Source organism: Ochotona curzoniae, unplaced genomic scaffold (assembly GCF_017591425.1).
Source record: "Ochotona curzoniae isolate NIBS_2020 unplaced genomic scaffold, NIBS_Ocur_1.0 contig_3432, whole genome shotgun sequence".
In the NCBI taxonomy this organism is placed as follows: domain Eukaryota; kingdom Metazoa; phylum Chordata; class Mammalia; order Lagomorpha; family Ochotonidae; genus Ochotona; species Ochotona curzoniae.
The window spans coordinates 12874209-12886550 of record NW_024465859.1 but is presented as its reverse complement, the minus strand read 5'-3'; the positions used below and the strand labels follow the sequence as shown (position 1 = coordinate 12886550).

General features: G+C 41.6%; 1 protein-coding gene across 2 annotated transcripts in view; it reads left to right on the top strand.

The window, feature by feature from the left end:
- The window catches only part of SLC1A2 (solute carrier family 1 member 2), a 133176-nt gene that overhangs the window by 99950 nt on the left and 20884 nt on the right, over nucleotides 1-12342 (top strand). For both annotated transcript variants that reach the window (XM_040980108.1, XM_040980109.1), the window contains 2 exons: nucleotides 4598-4831; nucleotides 7430-7624. In XM_040980108.1, the coding sequence (XP_040836042.1) occupies nucleotides 4598-4831; nucleotides 7430-7624 (429 nt within the window). The remainder of the gene's footprint in view (nucleotides 1-4597; nucleotides 4832-7429; nucleotides 7625-12342) is intronic.

Here is a 12342-nt window from a genome sequence, read left to right as displayed (position 1 = left end):
TCAAGTATGAAGTTACCCCAAATGAGAATTCTTGGGGCTCTCCCCAACTAGACTGTTAGACCCAAATCCTGGCCAAAAGGAAAATCACAAGATGTGATTTGACTTTGGAGTACATGAATCAGGATTGGGCCTCCTCAGTTGCTGATGCTTGTGCAGTGGACAGCATAGCCAGATGCACACAGAGGACAATAACAGCCACCTCATCTAGTCCAGCAGAAGATGCTAAGCGCCTGGTCAGAAAAACAGAACAGGTTGGACCACTCCCTTGGCCAAGCTTTGCAGCATGTTCCTGTGTCTGTGGGTGTGTTAAAGTGGACTTGGTCATCCAATAGACCTTGGAAAGATTTTATTAGCCCTGATGCAACGAAGCTATTGATGTCTCAGAACTATTAAAAACAGTCAGGAACACTTCCAGAGCACTGTTCTCCACATGGGAAGTCTCTATGATGACATCAAATGACCAGTCACCATCCCCCAGTGCTAAAGCAGTTTGAGCAAGGAACAACCCCTTTCCTTCCCCTTCTCCCCCCATCCTTCTCTCCCACCCTACCCCTTGCAGACACAGGAGAAGAGACAAACTGAAACAATTGTTCCACCCACCGTCTTGCATGCCTGATCCTCCCACCCTAACTGGAGGCCCCTATGGTGTGCTTCCCTCTCAACTACATAAACACTATTGAGAAACAAAATTTTTAAAATCTATAAATGCCTCAAGGCAAGCTCCAGGGAAATCTGACTGTAGGTCCCCATGAATCAGGGAATCTCCATTTATGGTAAACTGACAGATGGGTAATTGTGATACAGGTAAGTTTTGATTTGCAGAAATCCTGATTAAGCTCTAGTTAGGTCCGATGCTGTGGATTAGCCTATGCTTGTGGAGGGGTGAGCATCTCATGAGGGGCAGAATGGGACCCTTAGTGCATTAAGACTGATCTTCAAGGTGAGTAGAAGGTGAGACAATCAGATTTCAACATGCCAGTCTCAGATGAAATCAGTGGGCTTGACACTAGTGCAGATAGCTGAGAACATGCTGCCTCTGAGCTGTTCCCTCCCCTAAATCTATCAACCATGGCCTTCTAATCTAGAAAAGAGTCCACTAATTCCTGGGCATCATCTGGCTTTGGAACTTTCAATGGAGCTCTAAGCCTCCAGATGTGTTTTGGTGTTTGGCCTTGATCATGATCTTGGACCCTGAGCATTTGTCTTCTTTTTCCATGGAATGCCATCTTTTTTAAAAGGAAACTCATTGATGTGGAAACCCAGAAACTTGGAAGTCTCAGCTTAGATGAAAATTCAAGTTACATGTTTTAAAAAGAGGAACAGGAAATATGACTGTAAAGGACATCATAGAATGACAGCTCTTTCTTCATCTTAACTAATGCTCACATTGGGAGTGGTTGTGATAACCAGGGTTCTTGTTGACCATGCTTAGTAACCCAAACACTCCACCTTCCTCCTTTGACTAACATTCTGCATTTTCAATAGAAGTTCAAGCATTTCCCCAGCTAGCAGAGTGTTCAGGACTAAACCTAAACTGACTTCTCTTGAATCCATTTAGCTCTGTCACAGAGACTTTCTCCAGAGAGTCTCTGTAGTTAGTTCTCCTTGGCAAAGAATCCTGAAAACACCTTCTTTGATTCTCCAAATTGCTTGCCCTATAAAAAGTAGAACTTGAATGATAACCAAAAATGACCTGTGTTTATGTTTTGGGACAGCTTGGGGGTGATTGGGACTTGGGAAAGAACTGATCTCTTGGCTTATGAAGATAAATGGTTCTCAGCTTTATAGAAAGATGCATCATGTTCAGTTATTTACAATCTCAGAGACAAAGTATTAGTCCCTGAGACTGCTCTGCTGGGTTAAGAGATGCTATGAGCTGGGCACCAGGAGAACGTAGTGGGAAAGCAAGGGTTGAACAGCATGATAGGTTTGTCACAGACTTCCAGATGTCTAGAGAAGCAGCTGTCAGACATGGCCAGCCCACACACAAGGGAAAGGGGCAGTGGATGTTCAGGCCAGCTGCTCACCAGGAAAGTGAGTAACTATGCTGGTATATTAACTTGGTGGTGTCTGTGACAAATCGATTCTTTCAAGATAAGGTTTGCCATTAAAAAAATCTGGCACTGAGAATCATGTGAAATATTTTGCAAAACCTCAGTATCTCAGAGTTGACTCATTAAGTCTTGATGATGTGAGAACATGTGCGACAACAGGACCCCTGAGGGATTTCTCCTGTTGGGAGTCAGCGAGAAAGGCACTAACGGCAATGGGCATACATGTGTGTTCAAAAATTTCATCCTCACAGTTAGAGGTAGCCTCTCTGGACCTTGATGTTCATGTTTGTAGGGTGAGAATACTAAGATCTGGATGTGGTCTAGTAGCTTAGTTGCCAGTGTGTCGATGTGAGGTGTGGGGTGAGACCTCTAAGTGATGGGGCCTGGTGAGAAGTGATTGGACCATTTAGTGGGATCACTGCCCCAGGAGAAGTGACACTGATCTTGGAGCATTAACATCTGTGAGAAGGGGTGGCAAGTCTGGGCCTACCTATTTTCTGACTTCCAGTCTGGCCACTTGATCCTTCTCACACATGTTCCCACCATCACACTGTTGGCCATGAGATCTTCACTAGAGGCTAAGTCAGTAAGGCCACTTGATCTTGAATTTTTAGACTCTGAAACTTTGATCTCATCTCGTTGCAAATTATCCATCCCCAAGTGTTTAATTAGAGCAACAGGGGAGACCAGTTCAGGGGATAAGTCATTAGCCAATCATACAGCTGCTAAGTGGCAGACTAGATGGAGCTGCCTGTGTAAATCTGTTCCCTCCTTACCCCATAGTGTTTTTCTGTTTGTTTGTTTGGTTTGGTTTCTGTTTTTTTTTTTTTTTTTGCTTTAATCCAGGAAATGACTTGTCCAGGCAATTTAAAAAAAAAAAAAGGCAAGCATAAAAACTGAAAACAAAAACCGGAAAACAAAAATCAAAGTTCACCTTAGATATCCTACCTCTTTGCTTCCCTACTCTCTGCGGAGAATGCAAGCTTCATTTTCCCCACAATCTTTCTTGAAAAGATGTCCCTAGCTTTTAATCAGCTATCAATCCTCTTATTTTCATTTCAGTTAGAAACCATCACAAACTGAACAAATCCATGTCCAGACTGGATAATTTAGAACAGGGTATTGCCAAACATGGCAAAAACACACTGAAGATAGGAAACAACGAGTTATCCCCCCCAAATAAGGACAAAAATAATTTCCAAGCTCTCATATAGTAACAATAAGATAGAGATATGAAGCACATTTGTTTAGGGTGGACCAGTGTCTGGGGGTTGCCTGCTGATCTCCAAAGAGCTGAGATTGCTCACCTAAGGGATGTGGTTTGGTGTGGTGGGGGAACCCCTCTACTGTGGAATTTCAGGGACCATAAATCATTCTCTTACTTCCTTTTTTTTGTGGTCTTGACCTCATTATTTAACGTTTCTGAACCTCTGTTTCCTCGTTTGTGAAACAGAAATAATGATCTCTTAGATTTTAGGGCTGTGGTAAAACTGAAGGGAGGCAATTAATGTGTAGCTCTTGTCCATAGTGCTTGAAGTACAATGGATAGTAACTAGCGTTAATGTTAGACTAAGTGTGGAAAGAAATACTTTCGGACCTAGAGGTAATAAAACGCATGTTTCCCAGTGGACTTCTCGCTGGTTTTCTTGTTTTGGCCTCTCTCCCTTTCTCCTTCTACGCCCACCCTCCCTCACTCCCACCCACTCTCATGATTGTTCTCTCTTCTGACCCCCATTTTAAGATATTCTGAATCTTTACATGTGAAGACAACACACATTTGCACCCCCAAATTTCTGGATTCCCTAACGATTTAAAAGTTATGTGCAGATTTCTAAAATTTCTAGGAAGCAGCTGAAGATCTTACAAGTCTAACAAGATTTACAGAAACACATTTGTGTCACTTTTTTTTTTTTAATATTTACTTATTGGAGAGGCAGAAACACAGGGTGGGTTGAGAGAGAGTGAGAAATCACTATATTCTGTTTTATTCTCTTAAATGCCTTCATAACCAGGGCATGGCCAGATTGAATCCAGGAGCCAGAAATTCCTTCTGGGTCTTCCACACGGTTGAGAGAAGTCCACACCTGTGGGCCATCTTCTGCTGTCTTCCCAGGCTCATTACAAGAAAACTGGATCAGAAGTGGAGCAGCTGGTACTTGAGTCAACACTTTGATATAAGATGCCAGTATCAAAGCAGCAACTTAACCCACTGTGCTACAATGTTGGCCCCTCAACTTCTAATTTGTAGGTTATTCAGATGATGGTGATGGTCAAGCCGGTTTCTGTATCACTAAAACTCACATTAACAATGTTTGCGTTTGAGCTTCAATCAGAGCAGGCACCACCAGATGCGTGAAACAGATTTCTGTTAAGGCAGTTTGTCCCCAGGGGGGGAAACTATATCATCTATTGACTCTCAAGGCCCTTTCTCGGTAAAACTCTATGGAAAGCATTTTCCTCATGGTATGTAGGAGGGCCTGAGTTTAAATCTTGAGGCCCATCATAATCTGTTCAACACTGTTTTGTTCTTTTGTGTTTTTCAGGTACTCTCCCCTGGGTATCGCGTGCCTAATCTGTGGGAAGATCATTGCAATAAAGGACTTGGAAGTGGTTGCTAGGCAATTGGGGATGTACATGATAACAGTGATTGTGGGCCTCATCATCCATGGCGGCATCTTCCTCCCTTTAATTTACTTTGTAGTGACCAGGAAAAACCCTTTCTCTTTTTTTGCTGGCATTTTTCAAGCATGGATCACTGCCCTGGGTACTGCTTCCAGGTAGAGAACATAAGAAACCACCTTCTCCTTTCTTCCCCACCTCCCATTTTGCTGCTTACTATTTCTCAAACCTTCACACTGCGCACTTTGAGGAAAACGTTTTTAAAGTCTGGATCTTTCTAGGAACTTTTGAAACTTCAGGTGAACCTTTTTTGCTGATAAGAGACATACTGGAAATGAGATGTTTTTCAGATAAATGCATGCTATTAATTTGCAGATCTAATTTGCTAAAGATAGGATCATGTTGATTTAAATGGATTCCAGAGAATATTATTCAGTTAACATTCCACATGTGATTTGGAAATTTCTGTCATAAATATCGCTTTATCTAAATTTTGGAAAACAAGATTATAAACGTAGAACAATCATCTGTTATCAAGTTAGTGGCTCCTTCAGGGAAGTTTTTCAGACAAACAGAAGACAACCAAACCTTGGCATGAGCCTGTTGACAACTGATCAGGGAAAACAGGAAGAATCTCAAGTATCTGACCTTATTCTTAGCAACTTTGAAGATGATCATATGGTCTTTGAAGTTGCAGCCAGAAAACCACATCAGGATGCCAGCCTGTTCACACAGGAAAGCTTTGACATTCTCTCATCCAGCTTAGAAGGGTTGGGTCTTTGTAGGGTTTTGAGACACAAGCGTAAAGCCCATCCCTATTTTCATGTCTTTCCAATCACTCGTGAAGATACATTCAATGGTCTGTAGATTCTTGGTGGCATTTTAGAGAAATGCCTGCTGGAATAAAAGTATAATGCATGGCAGCGATTGCAGAAGTGTCCTCATATTCCTATGATTGAGAATACCAGCTGCCAACTCATGACTCAGTTGCATCAGAAAGATCCCAGGGGTTGGAAGAAACATCGGTGAGAGGAATAAAGGGGCCACTAACTTCTGAAAACAGCTGGGGCAGCAGCCAGGTTCCAAAAGAACCCCTGCTCATGACCAAACTAGACTCCAGATCTTTCCCTGGGTTTATAAGATTTCCATAATAAGATATCCCCAAGCACTGATTTCATTTTCCCATCTAAGATCAAGAAGACACGATACAGTATTCTGACCCGAAACCTCAAAGAATGCTCTAGCAAAATGACTATGTCTTCTTTAAGTTGTCAGGAGGAATGTAGGGAGATATAGGAATCCCCATTTTTTAAAGATTTATTTATTTTTATTCGAAAGGCAGATATACAGAGAGAAGGAGAGACAATAAGATCCTCCATTGCTGATTCACTCCCCAAGTGGCTGAAACAGCTGAAGATGAAGCTGATCTTAATCCACAACCTGGACCTGGGTCTCCCACATGCGTGCAGGGCCCCAAGTTTTTGGGCCGTCTTCTATTGCTTTATCAGGTCATGAGCAAGCAGCTGGATGAGAAGCAAGGTAGCCGGGATTAGAACCAGTGCTCGTATGGGATCCCAGCGTGTGCAAGGCAAAGACTTTAGCCACTAGGCTACTGAACTGGGCCCAGGAATCCCCAGTTTTTAGTTCCTTTGTTTCTTGGGCCCTGATATCTATATTTGATTGAGCATCTTTATAGCTGATGATCTTTTCCCATTGTCTCAGGAGTTGAGACATATGCAGCATCTGTGTCTAGCCTAGTTGTACCTCAGAACTAATCAGTTAAAAATAGCAATTGTGACTGGTGTTGGAAGTACAAGAGAGAAAACACCTACAAAGGCTGTCTTTGGTTCCAGACTCAGTGTACTGAGGTTTTCACAGAATGATGGACCACAGAACACTCCCCTAGTTGTTTGAGTGCTCTGCATTTCTTTCTGCAGAGCATAAATTTTGAAGCAACCCAACCTCCCATGCACTGCTATCTGCATGGAAATAATACTCTGGCTTCCAGGAACCTTTGTCCTTGCAAATCCCCTACTTTTGAAGGCAGGAGTATGTCAGGAATTCTCATCGTGTGGTCACTAATCACTATTCTGCACCTGCAAGGAGAAAGAATGAAGTTACACCATTTTGTGTCTGCTTATTGCTGAGAACGTGCTTTTCTGCCCTTATAATAATAAGTTTGGGTGATGACCCCGTATCATGAAGGAAGGCTGTTTCTGAGGCTTTCCAGGGAGTTGCTAAAAATTTGTTTCATGCTGAAGGGTGGGTGCTGAGGATGGTTGTCCAACATCTCCAACATCAGCAGGGCCATCCCTAGGGACTGGACTCCATCCATGCAATCAGATGTTATAAACAGCATTTTGAGCCTGAAATTCTAGGTCATTCAGACATTGTTCATTTTAGTTCACTGTTGCCAGGTGATTCTTTTTTAGCACAACTGTTCTTACAGCCCAATTAATATGGACAATCAGACATACTACAATATTTAACCTAAGGTGGAAAAAGCAGCCAAAAGAAAAAAGCAACTTGAAACTCTGAATGCAAGTCAAAGCTCGGAGCCAACAAAAATATTCTGTTGCCTATTAGCATCTTAATAAAACTGATTTTTTTAAAAAAAAAATTGGCTCCAGAGTCTACTTTTTTGTATGTCACATTGCTTTATGGGAACAAAAGAACAAAACCTGCATTAACATTTCGCTTGTGCTTTGTCCTACTTCTCTAAAGTGGACATAACTCTCTCTGTCTGTGTCCTTTAGTGCTGGAACATTGCCTGTCACCTTCCGTTGCCTGGAAGAAAACCTTGGGATTGACAAGCGTGTGACCAGATTTGTCCTCCCTGTTGGAGCAACCATTAACATGGATGGTACAGCCCTTTATGAAGCAGTAGCTGCCATCTTCATTGCCCAAATGAATGGAGTTGTTCTAGATGGAGGTCAGATTGTGACTGTAAGGTGAGTGAAATAGGGAAGGAAACCCCGAAATAACCTCCTGACACTGCTCCACTTTGCACTTTGCGTGGAAGCCACTGGAATTTCAGTTCTCTGGGTAGAAGGATGATGAAGAAAATTGCAGACGAGGAGCTATTGGCAAGTTTCAGAGGAAGAAAAAAAGAAAGACTGTGGCAGGAAACAAAGGGCCTTTGGCGTCTATGGTACATGTCAATGAACTTCAAAAATCAGGTGCTGTTTGATGTCTGACAATCCTGTGATGTTGGTAGAATGATTACTTCTAAGTTCACTTAAAAATGAGGAAAGGCAGATTCAAAGAAGCATAGTAGTTTGTCTAAGGCTCCACCATCGGTAATGAGCTGGTAGGGCTGTGACTGGGATTGACATCAGTTGATACTAAATCTAGTTTTTCTTTTATTGTATCATGCTCCCTTCAATATTCCACAGGGCAATAGCAGAAATGATGACATATTGGAACAAAGAGAAGCCTCAGTATAGCATACTTCATTAAAAATAAATACTGTATATTTTTGTTTTTATAAAACCTTTATTTTTCACCATGTAAAGTCATCATTTTAAAAGAGTCACAAAATATGCTGTCAGAAAACGTCATTAAAAACACTGCTTCTCTGTAAACTGAAAGATTAGACCTACCAGTCCAGACATTTGATGGCTTCTTGTTTAGAGGCATTGAAAACAGCAATCTTCAAACCACTCAATGTTGCATATTCATTATGGCATGATGTAAAAGTCTTTACAATCATTACTTTAATTTGATCACTCTCGCTCCAAATACAAACTTCAATTAAGCCTGAAGATAGTATCTGGCTTTAATTCAGAAAAATGAAACAAAACAAAACAGTGAACCAGCTCTATGGCTTTCTCTATTCATGTGATCTCCCTGTTACCAATATCTCAATTTCTTATGAGGAAAGTATGCAAAATCATAATTAGGGACCTTGAATTGGTAACTCATGGGCTAAAATCAGTGTGGAATCCTGCTTTGTTTGCCTTTTAATATAGTACAAAAAAAAAAAACAAATAGAATTTTTTTCTGTCTTTTCTTGTAGGGCACATGTCATTCAGTCCACCACATTACCCTCTGTGCCCTATTATTTATATCCGGCCTGGTTTATCTGCCACCACCGGCTCTTTAAAATGGCTTAGACTTTAGAACCTGTGAGGTGACAGACCCTTTGCATGCATTGGCCTTGAATATGCTTGAAAGTCCTGAAGAGAAGAGATAGAGACATTGTCGCCATTTTGCATGGGAGGAACATGAGGTGGTGGGATTCACTTGACACGCCTGGGCTGTGGATCAGATGGATATGGGTGCTAGTAGCACAAGTTGGATCTCTGCTGCTTAGCCAACTTGTTCCACTATGTCATCCTCGCTTTCTGGTTTTGACCCAAAGAAAGATTTTAGAGTCCTATGGTTCTCTCCTCCTTCACTGGGCAATGTCTTTTGCATCCAAGTTAAGGTGCTAGTCTTTCCTCTATAAAACTTCAAACCAGCCAACACTATTAATCTTTACATTAGGGATTTTGGCAATAATATGGTATAGGGTTGACTCACAGCATTCAGCAGTTCATTCACCGGGAGGACATTAGTGGTCCAGAGTTATTTCAGCAGATTCCTGACCAGGTTTATTCATGTCTGATTTCTCAACATGATGAAAATCTGAAAATGTGCAAATTTGCTGACTGATGGTTGTTTGTAGTGAAGCTGAAAATTTTCACTGGTCATGTCCTGTGTGTGTGTGTGTGTGTGTGTGTGTGTGTGTGTGTGTGTGTTTTATAGTGGATTCTGCAATGGAATGACCACATCAGAGATTTTTTTTTTGGATTGGTCTGGCTTTGAGGTCTTTTGCCAGATCAAGAACATGTTTATTGACATACAGACTTCCCATCTCTCTTTACAACCATTTCAAAAATTATATGCATCCAAGCTCAGTTCAGCAACCAAGTCAGCAAGCAAAGCTTAGCATGCTTTACTATCTATATGCACAGGAATAAGGAAAAATAATTAGTGATAGTTACATTTTTTGAATCAGAATTACCATCTGAAACTTTTCTTTTTCATCTGCTAACTTGTTGAATGATGTCATCCAATATAAGTAAGGAAACTGAGATGCAAAGAATCCAGCACACACTACCTTTCAGAGGGAGGTCCAAAATGAGGTTTCCAGATGCTGCTGGAGGTTTCCATTTACTCAGCATCTTAACTTGTGATCTAAGAAACAGCCCTAGAAAGCAACTGTTGGGGTCTGTGTTTTACAGCTTGGAAAGTTAGGAGAAAGGTAAAGTAATTCACACCAGCTCACACTGTTTCCAAGTGGTAAAAATACGATTTGAAACCGCACCACCTAACACTGAGGTCTGCGCTTTCAGACATTGTATCTATACGATATGCAATATCCTGTACCCTCAGGGGGTGCTTATTTCCTTAACTGACTCTCACGCCACCCTATGATGTATGTACTGTAGGAGAAACTCAGTTTTCTCATCTGTAAAATACAGACTGTTACCACATTGTCTAGGGTGTTTGGAGACGTAGCTGTGCTTAGTTCACAGTCACTTGTCAGTAAATACTACTAGTATTGTTGTGTTTCTTGGTGGTCAATAAAACACAACACCTAGAATATTAAAAGTGTGGCAGTGACATTGTGAACACCATGATCTTACTGACAATGGAAAACATGTTTCATGCCAAAGTATCAGACCCCCTGGGTCGTGTCCTTAAAGATATGTGTCATAGGGAGCCAACATTCCTTGATTTTAAAAACAAAGAGGAAAAGGTTCTTTTCTATGTAAAAATGATTTCTGGGCCCTCAGTTCTTAGTTTTGGTACTGTACTGGTTTATGCTTCCCACTAGGTTCACACTCTAAGCTGGGAAATTAGTGATTGAAAATGGACCAGTAAGAGATTGAGATTATACCTGGATTATTCAAATGTGTCTACAGAGTTTGTTTTCTAGTAAGAATGATGCTACTGAGAATTTTCACTGGACAGAGGATGAAGTTGTCAACACGCATTTAATTATGTCTTCTGTCAAATTCAACCAAATCCTTATTTGTAGCTGTGACAGGAGCTGCCTCTGGAAGTGCACATAGCTTACTGCTTAAAACACTTCATGATGTGCTTCCAAGTAAATTCTTCATCCTTTACTTTTCTTGCATACAAGAAAGTAGTCACTGAGGAATCCCAACATATCTATTAGTTCATAGATTCAGTATAGGCTTGAAGCAGGAACACTAATATTCAAAATAGTGCTGAAATCAAGTAAATGACTGTCCAACTATCAGTTAATTCTTTCCTGTAAAAAAAAAGAGAGAGAGAAAATGTTAATTGTTAATTTAAAAGGCATAGTGACAGGGAGAGAAATCCTTCACTCTCTCATTCATTTGCCAAATGGCTGCAATCCCCAGAGCTGAATCAGGATGAAGCCAGGAACCAGAAAGTTCATCTTGATCTTTGATAATTTGTCAGAGATTCAAGTACTTGAGTCATCAACTGCTACTTCCCCAGTGCATCGGGAAGAAACTAGACAGAAAACAGAGCAGCCAGGACACAAGTCAAACACTATAATATAGCACCTGAGCATCTCAAGTGGAGGCTTAATTTGCTGCACCACAACAATCTCCACCCCAGCAAACCATTTTCAAGTTCTCTCACCCATGCAATGAACAGTTTCCTCCTGGGAAAAGAGGGTATTGCCAAATAGCCTTGTGCTTGCTGTGAGTTTTTGCTCCTATATTGTGCGTATAGTGTCTTGCACAACCTCTAGGCACCAGCTTAGAGTGCAAGCCAGTGCAAATGAGGCACAGCAGAAGAAGTGAGCGCATAAAGAGGAAATCACTGTCCAAGAGCTGTTGCAGGGTTTAGAATGCCACGGACACGCCTTCCATGGGAGGTGAGAGAATTACTGGAGTAGAGGAGCAAAGGGAGAATCTATTTCAAACCAAACCTTTCCAGGGTTTGGTCAAAAACAGCCAAAAACTAACCAGATAACATGGCTTTAGAGCTGAAGGACATGTTGGAGTGACTCAGGGCAGAAGCAGACTGTACTAAAAACAAACAGTGAAAGCCAAGATCATTGGAACCTGAGAAGTCCCCTTTCCAAGTTTGTCTTAGGGAAATGGCTGAAAATTCCCATTCTTCAGCTCTTGGGGCTTTAGGGTAATTTTCATTGCCTGTCCCAGCCCAGATGAACAACATACACCTGCCACGTTAGGAGTGGTGAGTTATAGCACATTTGGATTTTTTTTTTAAGTTTAGTAGATCTTGAAAGCCTATGATCAGCCCATGAGAGAGCACGACCATTCTTAGCTCATTTTGTGCAGGTGAAACTCAAGGCACAAGAGTGGGTGAGTTGGCCAAAGCCATGGCATAGACGAGTGGCAGAGCTGGGTTTTGAACTCAAGTCATTCAACTCCAGAAGCTGAGGTGATTACTACACTACATTTGCTGTGACCTAGATGGATTCAAGGCAAGTGTATTTCTCTACCCCCTGTAGCAGCTCCTCATGAGTGGGGCCAGTAGGTTTTGTAACCAAGGCTGGAGGAAGTACTTACCAATGATAGCCCTAGGGTGAAGGAGAGGAAAGCAGCTCAAACCACAGACTCTTTGGAACCTTTGCTTCCTCCCACGTAAAATGGAGAAGATTCAGTTTTTCCCCATGTATGTTCAGCCATACTTGGGAAGCCTGTTCATCAGATTG